General features: G+C 34.9%; 1 protein-coding gene across 1 annotated transcript in view; it reads right to left on the bottom strand.

Moving 5' to 3' along the window:
- shi (dynamin-1 shibire) overlaps positions 1–26,916 on the bottom strand; it is a 169,858-nt gene that overhangs the window by 32,866 nt on the left and 110,076 nt on the right. The window contains exons 10-14 of the mRNA XM_089104675.1: positions 23,154–23,311; positions 18,225–18,245; positions 11,816–11,984; positions 2,452–2,574; positions 170–286 (exon numbers count right to left, since the gene is read on the bottom strand). Coding sequence (XP_088960801.1) covers positions 170–286; positions 2,452–2,574; positions 11,816–11,984; positions 18,225–18,245; positions 23,154–23,311 — 588 coding nt within the window. The remainder of the gene's footprint in view (positions 1–169; positions 287–2,451; positions 2,575–11,815; positions 11,985–18,224; positions 18,246–23,153; positions 23,312–26,916) is intronic.

Raw genomic sequence — 26,916 nt, 5'->3', positions numbered from 1 at the left:
AATAAAAGAATAATTTCAATATTCAAATGTAATAGTCTACAAGGAGTAAAACCCTTATCTTTTTCTAATATGAAAGAAAGAACAGGACAGATTTAACGAAACTGCGAGCCAAGTCTAGCCCAAAGGGAAGCCGTTTCTAAGTCCCAAGAATCAGATAGAAATTACGAACCTCTTCCCCGTTTTGACTGGTCTGCTTCTCAGGATAGACACCGGCTCTTAGAAAGGAGGCTTTCCATGAATCAACATCATCTTGACTCTCACAACCAAGTTCAAGCTGTTTGTAATCCTGGAAAATAACAAAAACATAATATATCCATATCTATACATAATAAGGAGGAGGAGATAGTGCCGGAGTTCCTCTCTTATAATTGGTGCAATGAATGTATACATTAAAGATTAGTGAAATAAACAAAACATTCTGGGCATCAGACCAACTTGAAAGTACAACCCCCCCCCCCCCCCAAAAAAAAGTTCTGTTTTGGGTCCATCTATCACTTTAAGCATATATTTTGGAAAAATTATCTTAGAAAACCTACTAATTATATTTAATGATAATTGGATTCTGAAATGTTCACCCATTCACCATCTGCATCAGGCGGCAGCAGATCTTATTGTGGTAACTTTTAGCCTTTCGTTGCGGGTAAAAACAAATTTGGTTTTGTCCTGTATCTTCCTTTTATTTATATATATACCACCGATTTCAGGTTATTGCAAGAAATTAGTAAGGGTCTAATATTCAGAGTTTTAAAGATAGGGCCACACATCTGAGCGGTTTAATAAATATGAATCAAGCCCAAGGGACTTTTAGACCACACTAGCTATACATGACAAAAGAAACTCAGAGAGGAAAGAAAATAACAAAATCAAAAATAAAATCAAAAAAGTGAAAAAACGAGGATTTTGTCAGCCAGTGGCGAACCATGAAGAAGAAGAAATAAGCAAATATTTCGACAAGGACCACCGCCGAGTCGTCCTCAGTGCTAAACAAAAAAGAAATAAAAAAAAAAAAAACCAACAAAAATCAAACCTTACGAAGTTTACTTATAAACGACAGAACAGAAACGCTTATTTCTTCTTCTTCATGGTTCGCCACTGGCTAACAAAATCCTCGTTTTTTCACCTTTTTTTTATTTATTTTTCATTTTGTTATTTTCTTTCCTCTCTGAGTTTCATTTGAGAAAGCTATATATTTACATTTTAGAAAGCTGTGAAATTCAGGAGTTATACACACCTAGATTAAGTAAAAACAGGATAAATTAACAAAATGAGAGGATTTCATAGGATCCTGCATTTACTCATGTTTTAAAATCACTAATAAAACAATGAGGGGTCTTAGATTCCCAAGACATTTCCATTATTCAGTGTGTTTATATTGAGTTGAAAAGGAAAACTTAATAGATTCGGTGAACTATAGCAAATCAGATAGAAAAATCAAAGATACAAACCCAAATTAGAGAAAAGGGGAAATTCAAAATGATCGAATTCTTATTTAACCAAAAACAGAAAAGGGCAAAAAAACCAAAAATAAAAAAACCCAAAAATAACAAAAAAAACAAAAACAAAAAAACAAAAAAACTCAATCCGTAATCTGTACAACAGGAGCGATCAGTTTTCAAACGAAGAAGAAGAGAACGGAGTGAAAAACAAATTGAATTGGGAAAGGACAAAGAAATAATGAAAAAAAAATGGACAACAGACAGAAATTTAAATTTACAGTTAATGAGAGTGGAACACGTCGGATCGTAGCCTCTAAATGGCATGAATAAAATATCAAAAAAAGAAGAACAACAAAGTGGAATTAGAATGAAAAAAGAGGTTGGCAATTTAGATAGAGTGAAAGATATAAAAGTGAATAAATATAGGAAATATGGATCAGACTTTCACCAGCGCCGTATTAATGAACCATCCTAGTTTAGACTTGTCTTTTATCAATCAGCCTATTTTAAGAATAATTCAAATTTTTGTCAAAATACCACATGACTCAAATAGTCGTCTTTTTTCTTCCATTTTTCCTTAAATTTCAAGCATCATTCCAATTAATCATAATACTATATTTTTCTCTACAGCAAATTACTTGCACGTTTTTGTAACAGCTATAGGTTACTATACAAGAAAACAAGTTAGACTATTCATTAAGCGTAGAAGTGCATCGACCCATGTAACTCAATCCCCATTCAACTCAACCCCGTTTAACTCAAGCTCCATTTAAGTCAACCTCCAGACAACTCGATTCCCATTCAGTTAGACCCCATACAACTTAACCTGTCGCGAGGGTTGATTCGAATTAGGGTTGAGTTGAATGGGTGTTGACTTGAAAAGGCATGAGCTAGACGTGGTTGAGTTACATGGGAACCAGTAAGAACATATAAGATCAAAAATTTATATACAACAAAAACAAGAAATTCATCCACAGTATAAAATGAAATTAAAAGGATAAAATAAATAAAAAACCTTGTAAACATTCCTTCCTTCTGGATAGAAAAGAGCATATGTATGTTTCCTTGACATGAACCCAGATTCAACGTCTCTTAGCTTCAAGCCATCCAATACTAACATGAATTTCTTGTCTTTCTCCTGCAATACCAAAGCCGCATTAATTTTGCCTATTCTACACTTCAAATTGCTAAATTACAATACAAAATGTCAGGGTTGTCATACTAAGCTATTTAGACGCATAAATTGATAAACTGAAATAACTGAAACATCCATAAGTGCTGAAACAGGTCCAGCATATATGTCTAACGTCCAACCTATATTCTGCCCTTTTTTTTATCATGGTGGCAGCAGTAGCCTCAACTTAGTACAGTTCTTTTAACAAATTCTGAATAAACCATATTAAATTTTGCCATTTGATACACTGACTCTGGGTAGGCTTGTACAAATAAGTTCATGTAGGTCATCCGACGCCTTATAAGCATTTAATAGCAGGTCTTGTACTGACTTTGCCGAAATCACAAAAGCTGTGTCGTTATCAAATGAAATAACTGAAGCTTGATAACATTAGACTGAAATAATTCAAGGACATATGTCTGACCTATATTAGTTTTTATCTGGTAGTACACACTGCAGGGTTAATTTATGACGCTGTATGACGTTAATTTCTTTTCTAATTATGAAACAACGCAAATTTGGCATTTTTTGCTTGTGGTAGACGTGGTAGTTTTTTTTCAAAAAATAAAAAACATTTACCTTACCTTGTGCGCAAACTCAAGGTAAAAACCATTTTCATGGAAGCAAATTCACTTTAGATTTTTTTTTTTTATGACAAAGCTCATTATGTAAATTTTTAACGTTTTGTTTATACATTCCTTATTGTTAAGTGATTTTAATGTGCAGAATATCTCTATGTGACAACATTGACAAAATATCTTTGAGAACATACACTACTGCAATACTGTGACGTCTTTCGAAAGATCCTGTCAATGTTGTCACATAAAAACATTTCGAAAAACAAGTCAATCAGCTGAGACTAATTATAAAGACTCGTTGAAGGCGTTTTGTGTGTCATAACAGTCAGACCTTGTTTTATGCCATATTAATATATATCTCTACTAAACTTTTAACGAAAACAAAAAAAGAAATTTACTAAGCTCTTGGGGCCAAAAATATATCTCCACGGCCAACTCTAGTCTAAGTATGGCCCATTCACCGAAGAAATATGCCTTGTAGCTTCCTTCAACTTATTCTAATTACTGATTCATTTTATATTTGTTATAACTGATTTATTATTAACATTTTAGCTCATTTCGAATATAGGTTATTTCAATAGATTGCAATAACTTATTAAACAAGCAACTATTGTAATCTACTGAACGAGGCTTGAACGTTAAAATAAATTTCTTGTAATGAAAAAAATAATAATGATAAAATTTGCAAACCCATAGAACCGTTGAAACCAACCAAAAGTATTTTTGGCTTATACTAATAGATTAATTAAAAAAAACTTTTTCCACAAAATAAGTTTTTCAAAGAAAAGTAAAGAACTCCATTAAACAAAAATGAGCAAAAATAAAATCAAATAATTTACCAAGCGTGAAACTACCACAAATCAGTATCGATAACTAAATGAAACCCAAAACAAACAGAAATTACAATAAATAACCGAGTCAAACTCAAAACGAGCATAAATTAACATAAGTTGGGCTCAAAACCTCTATGCCTTCCCAAGGCCAGAACATAATTTGCACTTTACGGAAAAAATTTAAATTTTTTTACTTTTATAACTGTAATAAATCAAATAATATTATCATTTTGATTACTAAATATCAGTATATGTATATTAAACTGACAATGCACATTCATTGTATTTTTTTCAGTAAAGTGCAAATTATGTTCTGGCCTTGAAAAGGCATAGGTGTTTTGAGCCCAACTTACGTTAATTTCTGTTCGTTTTGAAAACCTTATATGCCCCCAGGACATAACTTACAGCCTTTGCCCTGGGGGCCCTGGGGGATTTGTTATCCTTAAATACATAATTTCCAGAACTTTCAACTACGTTGAACAAAATGGCTATCTCTAAACTTTGATTGAATGTTTTTGGGGAAATGGTGACGTGAGAGGGAGGTTAATAACTCTCCACTCACTTTCGACTATTAAAAAGGCAATCTCAATTTTCAATAAAATGAGCCCTTTTTGAAATTTCTACAAAAAATTTCTATATAAACGTTATATGCCACAGGGCATAACTTACAATCCTTGCACTGAGGGCTCTGAAGGGGTTATCATCCTAAAAGACCTAATTTCCAGAACTTTCAACTACGTTGAACAAAATGGATATCTCAAAATTTTGATTGGATGTGTTTAGGAAAACGGTGAGCGTGAGAGGGGGGTTAGTTTCCCTCCAATCGCTTCTGACTTTTAAAAAGGGCACCAGCCCTTTCAATTTCCAATTGAATGAGCCCTTTTTGAAGTTTCTACAACATCACTTTCTAAAAAAAACCTTATATGCCCCTAGGGCATAACTTAAAACCCTTGCCCGGAGGGCTGTGGGGGGGGGGGGAGAAGGATTGTCATCCTTAAAGATCTAATTTCTAAACTTTCAACTACGTTGAATAAAATGGCTATCTAAAAATTTTGATTGTATGTGTTTGGGGGAAACGGTGGGCGTGAGAGGGGGGTTAGTTGCCCTTAAATCACTTTTGATTATTAAAAAGGGCACTAGCCCTTTGAATTTCCAATGGAATGAGTGTTTTTTCAAGTTTCTACGAAAAAAATTTCAATAAGAACCTTATATACCCCCAGGGCATAATTTATAACCATTGCCCTGAAGACTGTGGGGGGGGGGAGTGTCCTGCTCAAAGGTATAATTTCCTGAACTTTAAACTACGTGGAACAAAATGGCTATCTCAAAAATTTCGATTGGATGTGTTTGGGGAAATAGTGGGCGTGGAAGGGGTGTTAGTTGCCTTCCAATCACTTTCGACTATTACAAAGGGCACTAGCCATTTCAGTTTCCAATTAAATGAGCCCTTTTTGAAGTTTCTACGACAACACGTTCTATAAAAACCTAAAATGCCCCAACGGCATAATTTAATACCATTGCCCTAAGGGCTATGGGGGGGGGGGGAGTTGTCCCCCTCAACGACCTAATTTACAAAATTTTCAACTACGTTGAACAAAATGGCTATCTTAAAATTTTGATTGGATGTGTTTGGGGAAAAGGTGGGCCTGAGAAGGGTGTTAGTTACCCTCCAATCACTTTCGACTATTAAAAACGGCACTATCCCTTTCAATTTCCAATCGAATGAGCCTTTTTGAAGTTTCTACGACAACGCTTTCTATAAAAACCGTATATGCCCCCCGGGCATAACTTACAACCCTTGTCCTGAGGGCTGTGGGGGAGTGTCCTCTTGAAAAATATAATTTATATCTGGAAATAACCTACGCTGAACAAAATGGCTATTTCAAAATTTTGATTGGATATGTTTCGGGAAATGGTGGGCGTGAGTGGAGTGTTAGTTGCCCCCCAATTACATTCGGCTATTAAAAAGGGCACAAGCCACTCCAATTTCCAATCGAATGAGCCCTTTTCGAAGTTTCTACGACAACTCCTTCGATACGAAGTACCCTGATATGGAAAAAAAACAAACAAATACTACATTGTGCCAACATCGTTCTTAACTTAGGCAGCGCGATTGCGCTGCCTATGATAAATAATCCAATAATGTTGCACGTGTTATTTGACAAATTGCAGCCTGAAGCACAATGAGCAAATAATTAATTGCAGTAGGTTCCAATAACTACTTTTTAATGCAATTAACGTCATATCCTATTGAACGATAGAAATCGAAAAAAAAACAATTTTATAATTCAACGTTGGGATGATATTATCAAAGCAGCAATAATGCACATGATTCAAAGATGAAAAAGTTTCGCGTGGATGAATAAATAACATTAGAGCATAAGAAGAAAGCATAATAAATATTGTTCACGTTTTGAATATGCCTTTACTCTCGGTAAGTTCCAGTGCATTTAACTACATACATATAGTATGTAGTATGTAGTACCATACTACATACAATAGTATGGTACATATACCAATGCCATGGTACGTCAACAAGCGGGTAGTAACCCACGTAAAATATTCCAGTTTGAATTTCTAAGACTTCGATGCCTTAGCTTGAATTCTAAAAATTCCAAACTCCTTAAAATTTCAACTATCGAGTCTAAATTTCATTTGTATGTTGGAAAACAACTTTCCCAACTTGAAGATTCAGTTTCCAACTATATACTGCTACAAGTAATTACTCACAGCAGGAACAAGCTTGTTAAGGCGAACACAGCTAAGCACGCTCCTCCTCCATCCCAATCTATTCAAAGCCTCCCTCTTTACACCATCCCATTTCCCTTAAATCTTTACTTACGAAATCATTAAACGATATTCGGGGACGACCTACTTTTCGTTTGGCCCTAGATGGTTGGCCGACAAGGACGATCTTTGGCAATCTGTCATCACTCATTCGTAGAGCCTGCCCTCCGCTGAAAATGCTGTCGTCTACTAAGCGGTAATTTCCTTGAGGGGCGGCACTTCTCAAGGTCATCCTGAACCGCTGTTATCAGTCACGGTTTTGATTGGGAAAACTCGTGAGGGGTCCACCCTGGCGTCCCTATGAGGCGACGCAAGAAGGATTTCCATTTTGGGAATAGGGACGGAGGAAGTAGTTTATGACGAAGCGGAAACCCGAAACCATCTCATAGCTCCAACCTTTTATTCCCAGCCTTTCCTTTCACGGATACCAAAATATCTCCAGTGATCCTTGAAAGTGCAGGGAACGAAACATATAGGTTTATACAAGAACCCAGCATTGTACATGCACTTATTGCATCTACTACTACTACTGCCAATAGCTCGCTATAACAGCGCCAAACCGCCTAAGCCCAACAGAGCTGTGCAAGCTCCTCCTCCATCCCAACCTATTAAAAGCTACCATCTTCACCCTCTCCCAACAAGTTAAGTTTTCTTTAAATCTTTCTTTGCGACATCTTCTCATCCCATTTGGATATGACCTGCTTTGTGTTTGGCCGTCGATGGATGGCCGAAAAGGACGATCTTTAGCAATCTCCCACCTTCATCTCCAAAACGTGTCCTAGTCATCTTAATCTTTCTCTTATTATAGCCATAGGAAGCGGGGGGAAAACCACATTTTTCGTACAGATAATCTTTGGATTTACAAGTGTTGAAATTGAAATGGTGGCAAAAAGAAAAAAAAAACTTCTTATTCTTTTAGTGCATTTGGAGATGACTGCGTTTTTTCCCTAATTTTTATTTTAGTCTCAGGTGAGTTTTTTGAAAACAGCAATACATCTTTCATACTATAAATATACCAAGACCCCACCCTTTTTCATTCCTTTCCTTGATATTACACCTATCTTTTCAGAAGACGAGTATGTTTAAACTTCAGATTGAAATTTCCTTGGAAAAAAAGCGTTTAAATAAGAATGAATTATATTAACAAAAATGATATTTCCTTGCATAAAAAATAAAAAGAGACAAAGCTTAGGCGAGTTCTATTTCAAGAAACTCCACTGCCACCTAATAGAAAAACAGTGTGGCAAATTTAGGCTGTAATACTAAGATGGTATAATTAATTGATGGTCCCAGGAGGCACAGAGCAGTGCCATAAAGGTACAGTAAGAAATTCCACTGCCATCCAGCATCCTACAGACAAACAATGTGGCAATTTTATATTGTTAAAATCAACTAAGTCCTTTTCTCTGTTCATATTCGCTAATTTCCGTAGACACGAGAGTAACTCAATGAGCCATTTTGTGTCTCAGGCTATTACATATCATACAGGCTATTACATACAGGATATTACATATCTTCTTTGTTTCTATATATATATTTTTTTAAGGCAGAAAAAAGAAACAGAAGCATACCAAACGGGGCTGCTAACGTACTTTGTTCAATCTTATAAATTAAGGTTGGACACGCTTTCGCCACTCTTGAGTCTGTTTCTCTATCCCCCGCATTAAAAAAAAAGCGTAGACCCCTCTCCCTTGCAATTGTAGCATGAATTCTAACCCATATCTGTCATTTTTAAACAATTTGAAGTTTCAGGGGCAGGGGTAGGGAAATATACCTTTTTATTCGGTTACCCAAAACGTAACGTCCCATTTTAATGCGGTTATAGCATCTCATGGAAGGGAGGAGCTCCATCCCAATCCTCAAAAGAATTGCACCCAATAATGGCAAAAAAAAAAAAAAAAAAAAAAAAAAAAAAAAAAAAAAAAAAAAAAACCAAACTTAACCAGTTTCTAGAATGGTATTGGAACTAAGGTTCAGTTTTTTTTTTCCTCTTATAAATAACACTTTTTTCTGTTTTATTTTTTCACTTCCTTCTCGATTATTAATTTTCTTAATATCAAATGTGGAAAAGGAAAACTAATGCGTTAGAAACAAGTAGCAATAACGGATACTCTTTTTTCTGGTGCTGTAGTAGTCGAAACAAATTTTTTGAAACAATCGACAATTATTCTAATTAAAGAAAATTCAGAGCACCCTGGGAATCCTTGATTCCCCTTGTTTAGAATAGGATGCTTGAATTGGAAGCGTAAAGGATCCCATAGTTTTTACCATCAGGTAGGTGGAAATTCAAACTTCCAGATATAAGTAATTGGTGAAACTATCAACATTACCACTACTATTTATTTAGACTTGTCTGGAAGCAACGCTGTATTTTGTGTTTTTCCTTTCCACACATTTTTCCTTTTCAAAACCTTACTTAGTTGCTTTATTACGCACCAAATTGAGCTTTCATTTTTTTCACTTTCAGACTGATTCAGTTCTAGCAGCTGACTAAATGATCTCTGGTCTCCGGCATAAGATTAAATAAAAAGAAAACACATTTTTCCAACTGAGGGTAAGGAGCAACAGTATTACTTAAAACGAAGAGAAATTATTCCGTGTATGAGGGGCCTGCCCCCTCCTCAACCTCACTCTTTACAACAAAGTCTTAAAGTTCTTTAGAAATACTTATGATTTTTTATGAATACTTATGGTAAAGTATAGTTCGCTAAACAAGTAGGCCTACCTAAAAATATTTTTACTGGACTCCGAATTCGAAAGATGTGAAAAAAGGGTAAGCCTAATAGGTAAAAACAGGTAAGCCTAAGGGAAAAAGCCCAGCTGAAAAATATTTCGTAATTTTTGTGTTTCGTCTTTTCAGATATGATTGCTATACCCGATTTTGTTTCTGGAGCAATGGAGCATTGGGGTCTGATAATCTACCGAGAAACAGCTCTTCTCGATAAACATCTTACAAATGGGTATTTCTTCTTCTTCATCATCCTCATATGACTACGAAGTCTATAGATGCAGCTAGAGGATCCATCCACCTCTTTAAATTCCCTGAAATACTCGCACTGACTATCAGACACCCCTAACAATATTCCAAAATTATACACAAACTGATAACAATCAATATTATGTCAACAATCAATCAATATAATCAATAATGAAGTATCTAAATTATCAGCCTATGAATTGTGGCTTCCAAAACCAGGCAAAAGAGGTAAGATAAAGAATAAGGCATTGGACTTAACAGCTTCCATCGGCAGCGCTTATCTCCGTTTCATGGCCCTCCAGCCAGGAAGTACAATAAGGGGGGGGGGCATCCTGTGCTTTTGCACATCAATACTGTTTACCTTCCCCATATTTCTCCAGGTACCCATTTAGAATGGGTCCAATCTGGCTGAGCTTTCAGTCACCCCACTGACCCACGTTCCAAACCACCTGAGCAGTGACACCAGGACTCAAAGTCTCCAGAACTGGAACTCTGGAACTCAAAGGTTCCAGAAAAACTGTGAATATTCTATTTTTCTAGTGACGAAATAAAATGTGGTTAAACTGATCAGTAAAAAAGTATTATCTATTATGAATGGGTATTTTTTAAATATCCGCAAATTTTTAATAATGGTTTGAATAAAAAGTGTTTTGTCAAAAAGAAATTCTCTTTCTCGAATATTAAAATATTCCAATTCTGACGGGTGAATAACACCCCTCCTACCCCGAGCCGTTCAAAGTAGGGAAGGGGGCCACCACGGCTAGGGGGTTGCCCACTTTGATCAAATTTTTCAAAAGCTTTTTTGTTTATATTTGAGTTGGGAGAGGGCGCTGTAATTAATTCTTCCCTGGGCACAACAAACCCTAGAAACGGATCTGCTTTTAAAACGTTTATAAAACTTTTCAATTGAAATATTCCAATTTTGATGGGTGAATAAACACTCCTCCTATCATCTATAAAGCTTTTCAATCAAGAGAATACCTCTTGGGATTGGTCCAAAGACATCCCTCCCCACTTTCTGGAAAAATTGAAATATCATTAGTCTAAAAAGATGCTTAAATTTTTCCAGAAATACGGTTCTCCGACCTGTAATAGATACCATTTTCTTAAACCTCCAAGCCCACAAGCATGATCGCTCATTGTCCATAGTATGTTAGGGTTAATTCAAATTGACCTTTGTAAATTTGGATCTGATTAGTAAATCAGCTGATGAAGCTACTTTACTACCCCAATCCGTATCGTTTCCATAAACAGTCTCTCTAATAATATCCTACTCTACTAATATCCTTATTAAAATACTTATTAATGTCATGGGCGTATAATCTTATTAACGTAATATCCTTAATAATCTATCCTACAAATATCCTTATTAAAATGCTGTATTAACGTCATGGACGTATAATCTTATCAACATAAAATCCTTAACAATCTATTCTACTAATATCCTTATTAAAATACTTATTACCGTCATGGACGTATAATCTTATTAACGTAACATCCTTAATAATCTATTCTACTAATATCCTTATTAAAATACTTATTAACGTCATGGACGTATAATCTTATTAACATAATATCCTTAATAATCTATTCTACTAATATCCTTATTAAAACACTTATTAACGTCATGGACGTATAATCTTATTAACGTAATATCCTTAATAATGTATTCTACTAATATCCTCATTAAAATACTTATTAACGTCATGGACGCATAATCTTATTAACGTAATATCCTTAATAGTCTATTCTACTAATATCCTTATTAAAATACTTATTAACGTCATGGACGTATAATCTTACTAACGTAATACCCTTAATATAATATATTCTACTAATATCCTTATTAAAACACTTATTAACGTCATGGACGTATAATCTTATTAACGTAATATCCTTAATAATCAATTCTACTAATATTCTTATTAAAATCCTTATTTCATGGATGTATAATCTTATTAACGTAATATCCTTAATAATGTGTTCTACTAATATCCTTATTAAAATACTTATTAAAGTCATGGACTTACCTCTTCGTCTTTGTACCAAGCAAGGCTTTCTGAGGACAAAACAAACCAATAGTCTCTGGCACCGCCTTTCATAATTCCAAAGTTATGGATACTCATATAGCCTTTGCGAATAACCTGATTTCCCAGTTTACGGCCAGTCTTGTTTGAGGCTTCTGAAGACTGTTGAGCACTTGAAAGAAAGAACAAATTATTTAAATTATATTTATCGTATTTTTACTATAAGTTATAAAAATTACAATAAATTACACTGTTTACCAAATATTATGTTATGAACACTGTAGTATTATATCATAAAAAAAATTTATTACATACGTAATATTACTGATTTATTTCAAACAAATTCAATATTTGAATTTTATTTTGGTACTGTTATTTCTATTACTAAAGTCTCCAAACCCTGTGCCAGCGCACAGTCTCAGATATAAATAAGAGAATCCAATAGGATAGGCTAAGATTGTTGCTTATAGAGCCACCCAATTCTTTGTTGCTTCTGGAATTTTCACCTTCTTATAAAAAAAAAATTAAAAAGAATCCCGATTAGTTATTTTACATTTGTATAATTTTGCTGCTTATTCCAGCTTGGACGAAAAACGAGGTTCTTATTAGGCAATTTCTAGTTCCTAATATAATAATTAAACTTGAATCGCTGTACAGAGATCTTTCAAAGACAGCTAGTATCCGTTCTTCTTCACATCACCGTTTAACTAGATTTTTTCAGTTGTGAGCAATTTTTCCCCCTCCTTTTATGTTTTCTTCTCCTTTTTCTCCTTTGTTTTATTTATTATTATTATTATGTTTATTTTTTCTGTTACTCTATAAGTGGTTTCTATGTGTTTTCTATTTTCATTCGCATTATATTTTTTGTGTTTTTCGTGTTACTACTACTACTACTAACAACTCACCGCAGCACCAAGCGGCCTGAGGCCAACACAGCTACACACGCTCCTCCTCCATACCAACCTATTCAAAGCCTCCAAAGAAGCCCCCATTTCCCTTAAATATTTCCTTACGATTATCTCCCACCCCAACCGAGAACGACCTACTTTCCGTTAAGCCCTAGACGGTTGGCCGAGAAGGAAAATCTTTGGCAATCTGTCACCTTTCATCCGCAGAACATGCCTAAGCCATCTCAACTTTTCTCTCATTATAGCCCTAGAAAGCAGGATTGAACCACACTTTTCGTACAACCTGCTGTTTAAAACAAACAGTCAGCCGGGTACACAAAACAGTCCGTAGGCAATTTCTCTGGAAAATATCCTCTGTTTTTTGGAGCATCCATGCTTCAGAACCATATTTGACCACTGTAATCACTGTAGCTTCCAATATTCTAATCTTGGTTCGCAGAATTATCTTCCTATTCTTCCAAACTTTTTAGAACTGTGAAAAAATACCATAGGCCTTGGCTATTCTACTTTTGAACTCTTCACTGCTGCCACCGTCTTTACTAATAATAATACCAAGGTAAGTAAAACTGTTCACTTGATTGATTTTTTCGTTACTCAACGTCACCTTTTAATCTTCACTTATTCCTAGCCTTAGCTACTTAGTCTTCTTAAAATTAATTTTCAAACCTATTTTAGCATTCTGAACTCGCAAAACCTCTAAAAGTTCATTCATTTTGTTCACACTTTCATCTAGGATGCTTAAACCATCTGCGTAATCCAAGTCTAGGAGAGTTTTACTTTCCCATTTGGTTCAGTGTTCTCCAATTGGCTTTCCTGTCCTCCTTGAGAAAAAGTCCGTCTTAAATTATCCATATAAATACGGATAGAACGCAACCCGGTTTGACCTTCGCTAGAGCTCTCCTATCAACTGAATCAAACGCTTGCTCATAATCCATAATACTGACGACTAAAGGTGTTTGATGACTCAGATACTTCTTAATTATTTATCTATGAGTGAAAATCTGGTCAACACATCCTCTACCCTTCCTATACCCTTCCTAAAACCATACTGTTATTCTCTTAAAATTTTGTCTAAAGCATAGTGTAAAAATATCATCATACAAAGTAATTTGCTACCTAAAGAAATCAGGCTAATGTCTCTTACGTCTTAAACAATTGTATAGTGTGGGTGAAAAATAAATAAAAATGCATAATAATAACAATAATAGTACTATCATATATTTGTATTATATTGTTTATCAAATTATGTGTTACTATTTATTAATTGATTTTAAAACTACACAGATTAATTTTTTGCGAATAATTCTTATTAAAGTGAAGTATAGTAATGTATTTTAATATCACTATAATTATGAAATTATTTCAATATATACTCATGTTTGCCATTAGTTGTATTATTGCTAAATCATATCATATTAATGAAAAATAGAATTTTGAAAGATACCCCAAACGAGGACAATTTGAAGTAAGAACACTAAAATAAACACAATATTTGAAATAAAATGTCAATTTCCAGCATTCGACGCTTCATCCCACAGTTTATATAATATACCAGTAAGTTTACCGCAGATGATTTCTGGGTCTTGATTCTCGGTGCGAACAAAAGGCTCCTCCCACTTATGTCTGCACTTACTGTCCACTTATTGGTTGAGCCAGCCAAATGGTTTTGTCAGTACTTGTTCCGTAGGTGATTATTCTTTGTCTACCCGTGAAAAGATCTAATGCCGCTTATGTTTATTTCTGCAAAAACGTTCACTGGAGCACTCGCACCTCGGTCCCTGTTTTTATAATGGGTGAGATAGGGAAAGATCATACTGGATAATTATATAAACTGTGCTTCATCCTTACTAAATATCATTAAATTGGTTTTTAATTTTTCATTTTTTTAAGCGAAAATAAAGAAGTAAGAAATCTAACTCGTAAAAACGAGTAACAGTACAAACATACCGAAGGAACAATAGAGACAATTAAGAACAGACATCAATCTAGGCAGTTAAAATGTTATAAACTCATCTTTTTATGTCAATTATTCAACCATATATTCTTTTTTCTGTTCTTTTTTAATATAATCATAAAAGAGAAGGTGTTCGCGAACGGGAAAAACTTCTTGATTTTTTTATTACTTCAACATAAAGAGAATAGAGACTACCCCCCCCCAGGGACGGATTCAGGATTTTTTAAGGGGGGGGGAATAGGGTTATCCGAAAAAAAAAATTTAGGGGGGGGGGCAAAATAGTTTGATCCGATAAAGAAAATTTAGGAGGGGGGCAAAATATGTTGATCCGATAAACCTGCGTTAGAACCAAGTTTAATTAACGCAAACTTAAGTTAATTAAGTAAATTACACTACTTTAGACTACGCTAGGAGGCCCCCCCCCCCCCCCCCAAACAGCAAAATCGTATAAAGCAGCGGCTCTTAACCAGGTGTGCAAACAACCCCCAAGATGCAGTAGGGAAATTTCTGGGGTTTTAGAAAGCCGTGTTGCTTATCTTAAAAGGTTGTGTTTTTATATTCAAAGGGGTGGGGGCATTAAAGCGATAAAGACACACAGTTTTAGAATACGCGAACGTCATTTTGTAACATTTTTGCTCATACCTCAGGGGGTTATGACTTTCACCACCCTCCTTCTTGACTTGATCACTCTCCTCCCTTCTTCTTACTCCCTCTTTCACTGTCTCTCAACCCCACATTGATTTATATACAATAAAGGAAGAGAGATTTATCTACACAGAAATGCTAACGTATTCTGACATTTTTCTTCTCAGCATATAATTCACAAAAGTGCTGAACAAAAAATAGAGGTAGTGAAGAAGTAAAGAATGTAAAAAATGAGAACTAAAAATTGTGATCTAAAAAAGAAAAGAACAGATTCTTTATTAATACATACATGGTTATATCTAAAAATACTTCTCTGTTTTGACAGTTGTCTTTCGAACGTATAATTTCCGAATGCACAAAACACAAAATCAAGATAAAAAAGCAAATATAAAGGTTATAAGATGACAGCAGCAAAACCCAAAATATAAAATAACTAAGAAACTATAGGGCAGTGTGATGAATAGACACCCCCCCCCCCACCCCACAAGTCCAGAATTTTTAAAAACGAACAACACTTGCAGTATTTGGAAACAATATAGCGATTTACTCCGAAACGTAGTTGTTTGTCCCTCCCTTAGTAGAATTCTCACCATATTACCTTTCCACCATAAAAAAAGATTATATCGCAACCATGTCCATGGACGGCAGAATTGCTATAAGAAAAAAACTGCCACACTTCCCTCTTCAACAGACACCCAAGAATAACAAATCTATACATAACATCAAAAGAAGTAAAAAGTAGAGATCAGGCACATAATCCTCAAGCTTCACGAGACAAATTTGAAGGAAAACCAAGGCTGTGGAGACGGGTTTGGTACTATTTGGCTACTAGAAAAGCTAAAATCAACGAAAATTAAAGTCAAGGACTTCAAAGTGAAAATCATTTTTAACTCCCTGGCAACTGAATCCAGTTTAGATCTATTCATGTTTGAAAACTACGATTTTTCTTTTGATTTTCGTCCTTAAAAATTTAAATATTAACGATCTGTTGATTCTCAAAGACAACTACGTCTTCCGAGGAAAGCTAAATATTTTTAAGCTGTTTGACGCCACGTTTCAGCTTGTTTTTTTTTTCATATTTTTATCCACGTTTTTCCTTTTTAAATTTCATGCCCGCTACTAACAAAAAATGCAACGTTGCATATGGACGTCTTTTTCATTAAAAATTGAATTCCGATTTTATTCAGTCTTTAAAATACATGTGGGTTTCATTTAAACTCCAGCAATCAGATTTCATTTCATTTCAGATTTCATTTCATTTCTACTGTTCTTGCTGCTTTAAGGTTTTGGTGTCAGGAGGATAATTTTATAAGCTTAGATCTCAGAACCGGTGAGAACAAACAATATCCAAGTTCACTGAAGAAACAATCATCCTAAATTATGAAATATTGCTATTGAGAAACAATTTGAGTGCTAAAAAATAAAATTCAAAAAAAAAGAAACGAGAATTTTTGCCGGTGGAAACAAAGAATTAAGTCCAGATACATTGTAAGGAATTCAGTTCCGTTCTTGATGGGGAAAAGTAACTCAGTTGTATATTTTATTTTTTTAAACCCTCATTTTGCTGTTATTTTGTACTATAGTGTAGGTCTTCTTTGTTAATTTCTGTTTTTCAACTTCTTTATTTCATTTCAAAGTTTCCTCTCTTTTTAGCCTTTCACGCTTTTTTCTTTCTCGCTTGACTATCTTGTTGTTTATGTAAGCAAAATATTCTTTTGATATATTTGTCTTGTATGAGCTTTAACACCCAAAAATCCCATTTCTTAGTTACTTTCTAAGTCTCGCCTTGATGAGTCAAGTTAACGAAGAAGCTAAAGACAGGAGACCACAAACTTTCAAAGGATAGGTTTAAGGGGTTTGAGAAGCCAATATTTAAACAGTTCAAAAGATTTATTTTGCATATAATTGTTTTTTTTTGGGGGGGGGGGGGCAGAAGACTGGCTAAGGCTTAAAAATATTACTAGTAACAGTTAATGTTTTTTTTCAAAAGTAGGGCCTATGGAGTTTAACACTTATTTGTATATTTTGGTTTTCCAGGGTAGAAGGAGTTGGTAGCCACTGGCTTCTCCGTCAGACAAACGTGGTTATGAGGTCTCCCTGAGTTTTCTCATGGTTGGTCAGTTCGACTTTAAGTTTTCTAATATAAAAAAGTTGGAGTCTGCAATAGAATCAGCGTTGGTTCCGTTGATTTTCAAATTAAAATCTAGTTGCCATCAAGCCATGGCTAATTGGAGGTAAAGCCAAGACAGATAATCTGAGCTAGAGTCAAATCTGGCACAAGCCTTTTTCCGGATTGTAAAAAATGATGTTATTTTCACTTGTTGATAGATAGTCTATCATCCATCCTAGGACAGAACTAAGGTAGACAGTCTAAGGGATGAACTACGGGATGATGTAGATTTTTGGGTTGACTCATGACGGACATTGTCCATTGGACTTGTATGCAAAACGGGGAATTGAATTTGCTTGGATAGGTTAGGTTTGGCTTAAGAAGCTTAAGGGAGTTAAGAAATTTAAAGGAGTCGAAGGTGTAAAGATAGTTTAAAGAGTTAGAAACTTAAAACAAGGTTTGAAGAAGCAAAGGTTTAAAGAAACGGAGACAGACGCAGATTGTCAGATTGGGTTGTTAAAATTTGAGGGGTCGAAGTTGGTTCTCTGAATATCTAAACAATGAAAAGTTAGAAGTCAAAATAAATCCCATAATTCTAGGAGTCAAAATCAGCATTAATAATTTACCGATTCCACAGCTCTGGTCATAAGAGATAAAGAAAATAATTTAGTAAAAACAATCTACAAAAGGTGGGTGGGAATTTTGTTAGAAACATTCCAGCAAAACTAATCAAAGCTTATCAAAAAATCTCAAAAGGCAAAACATAACAGTCCCAATAAATATAGTGTTTTTTACCGATTGAAGTTATCCACACAACTGAAACAGAAAAGAGAAAATAAAAGGGTGAAACAAAGAAAAGAAAATACAAGATTGAACAGATAGAATACAAGAAGAGTATCTTCATACACTACCTTCAAAACACAGATCGAGATACTCGCATTAGAAATGTATGTTCATTTCCTATTAATATAATTTATAAGACATAAATACTTCAGACCAACCGTTTTATATTTCTTGAGAGTACAACCAATGGGCAATTTTCTGTTTAAAAAAAAATGTCATCGGTAAGACTCGATCCCATGGCCTCCTGATAACTAGGAAAGCATCTCTGACATTTGGGCAACGACGGTTCAGTGAAATTCTGTATATCAATCGGTTTTCAGTATACTTTTACAGAGTTTAAGGTTATCTTATTACTAACTTTAAGAGTACGTTCCAAGTTAAACAAAAAGTTACTAATATCTAATACAAATTAAATTTTTCGTTACAGATGAGAGCGAAATACAAGATGGAAGGATCGAAAATAAACCTCATACTAAATCATCACGAATACGGTTAACTATTATCTCAAGTGCATTAATCTTTGTACAATCATTATAAAATTAAAAAAACGGAGGTAAACGACTAATCTAATGAGAATTAGCGAGTAGGAAGGAATTAACACTCATATTCTTCATATTTTACTCGTTACTCATTAAAATCAATTAGAACTCATATTTTAATAATCACTATAATGCCAATTAGGGCATTAGTTAATAAATTGGTCCAGGTTAGTAGTTAATTAGTAAAAAAAATTGAAGCAGTCAGATTAAATTGCAATTTCTACCTGGAACAGGCTCTAAAACACAGATTAAGATTATGACCAAAACATCTGACCAACACAATGCTGAGAAGATAAATGATGGCTATTTGCCGAAAAGGGATGAATGCCTTACGGATTGGTGTAAGAGGATCAGGGCAGCAAAAAGTTCAGCGATGTTGAAGTTTTTCGCCCAAGTTAAGAGCTTTTTGGTTTGGAACCTATTTCATTAAGGGAGCAAGAATTGTATACATATCTGTAAATCTTTTCCGAAAACTTTTTTTTTCTGAAAATTCGCGATTTTCAGGAAATTACCGTTTTCCGTTGTGAAAAATGATCTAGAGAGGTTATGACCTCTCTTTAGAGAGGTTTTAACTTTAGAAAAGCATTTTTCATTCGAACGACGTTATGAATACTTGGAAGAGGCGCCGGCGAATTGCCTCCACGTCTTTGAACTATTTTTTCCAACATTCAGAAAACCAAGATCAGTTTAAAGCAGACACTAATAAAAGTAGACATAGTAGACATGGTAGACAAAAGTAGCATCGACTTGAACGTAACGGTAGAAGAGTTTGATCAGATACGACTGAAATTGGATTTTCGTGAAATCTGCTATACATCAATGTTTCCATATTCACGGATGGTGAAATACGGTACATGACAGTACACTAAATTCATTTAGGGCCAAAATTTTGGGAAAGCATTTCTAATATGAGCGGCGTCACGAATACTTGGATTAGCTATATTAAATTTTGCTGAAAATAGGTGTACTAAATATTTTATAATTTGACTGTAGATATTACAGAACACTTTTTCATTATAAATATGCAAAAAGGTATGCCGAATAAAATACATGAAATTAGAGTTGTTTCGCGAAAAGCGATTTTTTTAAAAATGTGTCAGCTGAGTCCTCTGGTACTCTTATTCTAAATTAGATTACCGGACAAGATATTAGGAACCTGGTCTAGTTTATGAGCGAATTGGTTTACCGCTAAGAAATAGAAAAGGAGTTTTCGAAAGAAAAGGCTGGTCTCAGATACGAATTATTCTTTACCAAGATGGGCTTTAGGAGTAGAGGATATGGCCTATATTCTGGAAGGGTGTCCGTAGCTTTCTACTTTAAGGAACATTTTTTTTAGGGTGGCACCCTTAAATCCCCTGGGATCCTGTATTTAAAAAGGATAGTTGTTCAAGTTGAAGTAGATACGTCAATGAAGTGGTTAAAGAAAGGATATAAATTTTCGTTTACGTCTTTTTAGGGGACAGAAGATTAATATTTATATTATTTTGTGCTGTGTATTATCGAATGCTCTGTAGTACGGCCTTCTTTAATATATAATGAATTTATTCATTATCATAAAAAAAACTTGCTATCAGCGAGAGTCGAACCAGCTGTGGCCTGAAATAAGTTACAAGACACACAATTTTAGACAAAGAGAATTTCAGTAATTTTAAGCTGCCATTTATACTAATTTTGTAATGATACATAAGACAAGTAATGGTAACTTGATGATGTCATCAACAGTAGGTTGCTATGTCTGTTATTGAATGTTGTACAGCCTAATTTGGTTTATAAAAAATAATAATAAAAAACTTAAAAACTTCAAAAAATAAAAAATATAAAAACTTAAAAACTTGAAAAACTTTAAAAAATATTAAAAACTTGTTATCAGTGGGAGTCGAATCGCCTTAGTCATAATGGAATTTAAAACACAGAATTACAGACCAAGAGAATTTCATTTCATTCATTTTATTTCATTGGAATGAATTTCGTTAATTTTAGACTGATATTCTGAATCCATTTTACACTGAAATATAGGATAAGTAATGAAAATTGGCTATTGCTATTTAAATTGTACAGTTGTCTTTATCACTAACACCATAAAAAATACCAGGGCAGGGTTGCCAACTTCGCACACTTTTCATGTATGCACTCTTTTTTACCAAAGAGGAGAAGCGGAAGAATGAAAATCACTCTTTTTGGGTGTTAGTTTTCATTCACTTTGAACGTCAGTAGTTGGTAACTTCGTCAGAAGTGTAATTAACCCAAGGAACAGGGTTATCGAGTTGCACCCTTTTCATTTGAAATGTACTTTTTTTATACCTCAGAGGTGCTACGCAAGCTTTGACAGCCCTGCGTGTGCAAATTTTTTGACTTCCACTCTTTTTAGCAAAAATCACTCTTTTTTACCTTGATTTGCACTCTTTATGGACGTCAGTGGTTGGCAACCATGGCCCAGGGAAGTCGCAATAAAAAACGTGATCAATTTCAGTTGAAAAGAATTTAAAAGACATAAAACTTAGTGACAAAGGAAGTTCGAATCATTTGAATTTTTAGCAAAATTCTGAGTTTTTAAATGAGAGGAAACTTAGTGAAAAATTGTTGAGAAAAAGAACTTGCCATCGGTAAGATTAAACACTACAGCACCCTGCTAGCTTAGCCGGTTGTCAGAGGCAGTTTAGAGGGGGGGGGGGGGGGCCCTGGCCCCGGGTGCAAAAATTTTAGGGCGCAAAATTTAAAATAAATAATTGAACGCTTATAATCATCTTGTAATTTTAGAAATTTGGCGCAGTTGGCGGTAAATAAAACAAAGTGAATCCGAAATTTTCTTTTTCCCCATATCTTCATTACCATTCCTTAAAAATAAAAGTAAGTAGACCAAATCTAAGCAATTTTGAGTTCTAAGCAAAAAGTAAGTTTACGGAATTGGAGAATTAGAGCCATACACGGGGACGACATAATTAATAATTTTACTAAAGTAAGCAAAGTCAGATTTGAATAAATGGAAAATGTTTTAATAAATGATATTTTTATTAAAGTTTCACCTGAAAATTTTTGGTGCTAATCAAGGGAGGTGCTAATCAAGATTTTGGCCCGGCTGCACGAGGTTAGAAAAACTAGTGCAGGGTATTCTGGTTTTCTGAGCAAAGGTGGCCCACTGACAAATTTTTGAAACAAAATACGCTTTAAACAGCTTCGTCTTTACTAATGATTAATATAAATGTAAACATAGAAAATCTTCGACGACATATACAAATATATACTGAAACCCAGCGCTGAAAATACGAATATGGTGAACATATGAGAGTATTTCAAACAATAGGCTCTACGAAAAATGTGGTTCAATACCGCTCTCTAGGGATATAATGAAAGAAAGGTTGAGGTGGCTAGCCCACGTTGTGCGGATGAAGGATGACAGATTGCCGAAGATTATTCTTTTCTGCCAACCGTCTAGGGCTAAACGGAAAGCAGGTCGTCCTCGTCTGGGTTGGGAGGACGTCATACAGAAAGATTTAAAGGAAGTGGGACTTTCGTGGGAGGGTGTAAAAAGGGAGGCTTTGAATAGATTGGGATGGAGGAGGAGAGTGCGTAGCTGTGTTGGCCTGGCGGCTTGGTGCTGCGGTGAGTTGTTAGTAGTAGTTAGTAGTATGAGAGTACAATTAACCAACTATACATGAAATATATAAAAAAAAGTATATGCTCTATGTATATCCCCAATGCCTGAAATGAAATTCAATTTTCAAATTTCAATTTTGCAACTCTAGTTCAACCAGCTACTGGTTTTACCACTTGTGTGTTTACCACTTTCTTATTTTTTGGAGCTAGCAAAAAAATGGGGGTATTATAGGTGGTCTATTGATTATATATCCGTTTTCTTTCCAAAGGCTTAAAATAGAGACCCATTCTGTGTGACGTGAGATGTTATATTGTATAAATAAATAAATTTACAAAGATACGAACTTAAGTAGACAAAACTCAGCGTGAACTGATACAGGGAAAAGAAAATTTCAAAAATTCAATGCTTTGACATTAGAAATCCATATTAAAAAATGTTCAGTTTCACCAAATTACTCAAATATAAAAATATTATATTTTCTCTATTTTTCTTCTGAAAACTGAACACAAAAAAAGGTAAATAATAAAAAAGAACTAATATCAGGCAAGAGTTTACGCAAAACTAAAGCAACCCAATGCTTAGGGTAGAACTTGAGAAAAAAAGGCTTCATTGACCCTGAACAAAGGTCAAATTAAATAGTCTAAGCCAAAACTAGAAAATAGAGCTAAAAAACAAGAAGAAAAAGATAGAAGATCAGATTATGATCAAGAGATAGATGGATAAAAAGAGAGCGGTGGGGGGACTTACTTGGCAAAACCGATGAAATCCTCATGATTAGTATTAGCATAAGCTAGTTCAATATCGTTAAGGAGCAGGATTTGTTCCTTGCATAACTGTTCCCTCTGTCTAATGTGAGTGGTAATAATACGTTCACTTTCTTCACGCAGACGAGGAAACCGAGACATCTACAAAAAAAAGGTATGTAAAGCTAGAGACAAAGATTTGATAAATATATAGTTGGACTTTCGCTAGAATATGACAATAAAGCGGGGGGGGGCATAAACGACGTTTTAAGCATCTTCGCGAAGAAATTTGAGACTTATGAAGAGAGGAAAAAAGTGTTTGTGCTATTTTTTATACGATTCAGCGGTCGCCAAAACTTTTTTTTACAGCTCTTTTATTTCGTTAATTGAACATCTTACTATTTTTTTCCCGTTTTTGTAGCTTAGTAATAAACGAGCTCAGCAGCCAGCTTAATCACATATTTTCATATAAGAAGATAGTACTCTCTGATAGCAATAGACTAGGTTGCTGATAAGTTCCTTGTTGGAACCCTTGGTCCCAGTTTGTTCAGATAAATATCCCTCCCAGATTCATTTCTTTTAGCCCCTTAATTATTTCCCTTCCCCGAGTAATAAATATTAATTTTCCTTTTATTTTTGTGACACCATTTTGGGTCTTCTTAATTGCGTACGTGTTTAATAGACCACGAGGTAAGAAATTGCACATTTAAGGAGGTTGATCAGTAAATTGGTATGTCCTAGGATTGGCTGTAAAGATTCATTTACCACCCTCTTAACCCCTGCCGCAGCACGCAGCTAGCGGGCTGGGAGAAAGAGTTCTTTTTAGTTCAGTTCTTTTATACAACGTGTTGTGAATACAATAGGTTTTTTCTTATGTACTCTTTTAACTTTTCAGCTTAGGTCGGAATTAAAGAGATAGTTAGAAAACCTTATCGGTAAACTTTGGCTTTAAATGTGGCCATAGACCATCCGATCACGTTAGTATACGGAACCGTTGGAGTAACCGCGGAAATTCCACTAATTTCGGGCCGACGAGGGATCTCCCCCTCCAGTAAGTGGCATAGCAACTCTTTGCGCCATTTTTGCCTTTAAAAGTGGTGACCCCCGCACGTTAAACATCCAATAAGTGGTGCCAGCGGTACCCCCCCCCCCCCATCCAATAAGTGGTGGCAGCGATTTAAGGTCCTATCAGTAAATCTGATAATAAAAGAATTCCGCGCTTTCGAAGAGACGGGTTAATCTGGCCTAGAAAGTAGCCTAAGGTGGGTACATATATAAAAATCGCAACGAGAAAATTTTTATCTGAGCTGTGCCTAGTCAGATATTAATAGGTAATAAAATTTAAGAATCAATAAATCACGCGAATAATTAACTTGTGAGACAAGGGAGGCTGCGCCACCCACAGATAATCGACAAATTAAAAGGAAATAATTATTCACGAAAGAATAAAAAGAAACATTGATAAAAGGATTCTGCTCTGAACAGAAGACGTTAAATAAACCTTAAAATAATGGCGGACAAACAAATAATTCAGACAAGATCTCCCACGACAAAACAAAAATTGGATTCAAACAAACAATTGTCTGTGACTCTCGCTGGAAATACCCTAAGAAAAAAACCGTCAGATAAAACCATATTTCACTCAACAGATGAAATAGACATTTCTGAGACATGTGAAGAGGATATCTTCAAACCAAAATCAGTAATAGAGTGATCCCCGGTTCGAACCAGAGAAGAAGAGAAAAGTCTAAAACAAATGCAAAAAGAATTACTCGCAGATTGAGAAACCCAAAAAAAAGAAACATTGGTGATAATACACGAGAAAAAATCCTTACATGAAATAACGGGTATAACGAAACAAACTCACCCTTCGAAGAAGGTATAAAAAGTAGGGGAGTTGCGGGAAGAAGAAGAAAATACTATACAACAAGCAGACTCAGAAAACAAGTTAAAAGAATATAAAGCAGTGATATTCAGACTAGGGCAAGTAGCAGGAGTAGTAGAAGTTCAATTTCCAGCAGGAGCTCACGAAAAAGCACTCAAATAGATATGACACAACAACTTTTAAATTTCATAGAGAATGAAAGATTGGACAGAGTACGAAAAGAGGAGGAAGATAGAAAAGAGAGAAAGAGAGAAAAAGAGAGGATAGCTAGAGAACGAAAAGAAGAGGCTGATAGGATAGCCAGAGAACGAAAGGAAGAGGAAGATAGAGAACAAAGAGAAAGAGATGGAGTAGCCAGAGAACGAAAGGAAACCAAAGATGAACTAACCGAAACACTCGGAATAACTTCCGAAAAATTCGCAGAATTACAAACAAATGATAGAGATGGCAAAAAAATAAAAGTAGCACTAACGAACCAAAAGAATGCACAATCTAAACAGTTTTCCAGTAATGGAAATCTACTTTACAAAATAATGGAGACCGGGGAAAACACTAGAAAACTACAACTTTTGGTACCACATGAATTAAGGAAAGCGGTAATAAAGTTGGCTCACTCAAGCCCAACGGGGGGACACATAGCATCCCAAAGAACAAGAGATAGAGTCTTGCAGCGTTTTTGATGAAAAGTATTTAAAAAAACATATTATCAACTTTTATAAAATATGCAAAGACTGTCAATTATTCTCATACAGAAAAACAAACGAAAAAGTTACAATGAAAAAAATGCCCATTTTTGGCAAACCTTTTGAGAGAATTTCAATGGACATTGTGGGTCCACTTCCGAAGTCTAGCGTGGGAAACAGATTCATTTTAGTTATTAATGATCTGGCTACGAGATACCCAGAAGCTATCCCAATGCGAACAGTAAAATCACCAAAAATCGCAGAAAAATTAGCGAAATATGTCTCACGTCACGGAATCCCGAAGAAAATTTTAACAGATAATGGAACCAATTTTATATCGACATGCATCTGAAAATTATACAAAATTATCGGTATTAAACAAGTATTAACTACTCCATTCCATCCTCAGTCAAATGGAGGGACAGTAAGATTTAACGGAACCGTAATTAGTATGTTGAGACGTTTTGTAAGAGACGATGTAAATCAATGGGACAGAATGTGTCCTAATGTCCTTTTTGCGTAAACAAGAACTGCGCTTCCAGCAATAGTATTATAACCAATTAAAGTACCATGTGGAACAAATCCGAGGGGGGTGTTAAGAATTTTAAAAGACTCCATAGAGAACAAGGATGAAAGAGAAGAAATATTAATAACCCACTTCCTATCATTACGAGAAAAACTGCACAAGTACCATGAAATTGCAAAACGAGCATAGGGGAAATATGCAGACAAAACGAAAACATGGTACGATAAATCCGCCCGACTGCGCGAATTCAAGGAAGGGGGGGGAAGTCCTCATTTTATTACAGGACGGAAATAACAAACTGGAAGTAAGATGGAAGGGACCGTTTAAGGTAAAAAAGAAAATGAATGATGTAAATTATACGATAGAATTATAGTAAACGAGGATAAAGTAAAAAGTTTGATATGTGAGTTTACTGGGTAAATTTAACCAGGAAAATAGAAAATGATGAAACAGGAGCATATAACCACACTGCCTTACAATTTGGACCTAACGGCTTGACAATAAACCCACCCTGGGGGATACAAATAACCTTATGAACGTACATAGACATCATTGGCAGGGATTTACTGGTAATATATCTAAGCCAGGCTCCGAAACCCCAATTAAATTAGTTACTCACGGAATTTGCAGACGTATTAACAGACCAAATCGGAAAAACAGAAAATGTAGTACA

This window comes from Artemia sp. Qi Xiang Cuo, chromosome 18 (genome assembly GCF_049724085.1).
Source record: "Artemia sp. Qi Xiang Cuo chromosome 18, ASM4972408v1, whole genome shotgun sequence".
In the NCBI taxonomy this organism is placed as follows: Eukaryota; Metazoa; Arthropoda; class Branchiopoda; order Anostraca; family Artemiidae; genus Artemia; species Artemia sp. Qi Xiang Cuo.
The sequence above is the reverse complement of the archived record's forward strand: the minus strand, read 5'-3'. Positions and strand labels throughout refer to the sequence as shown.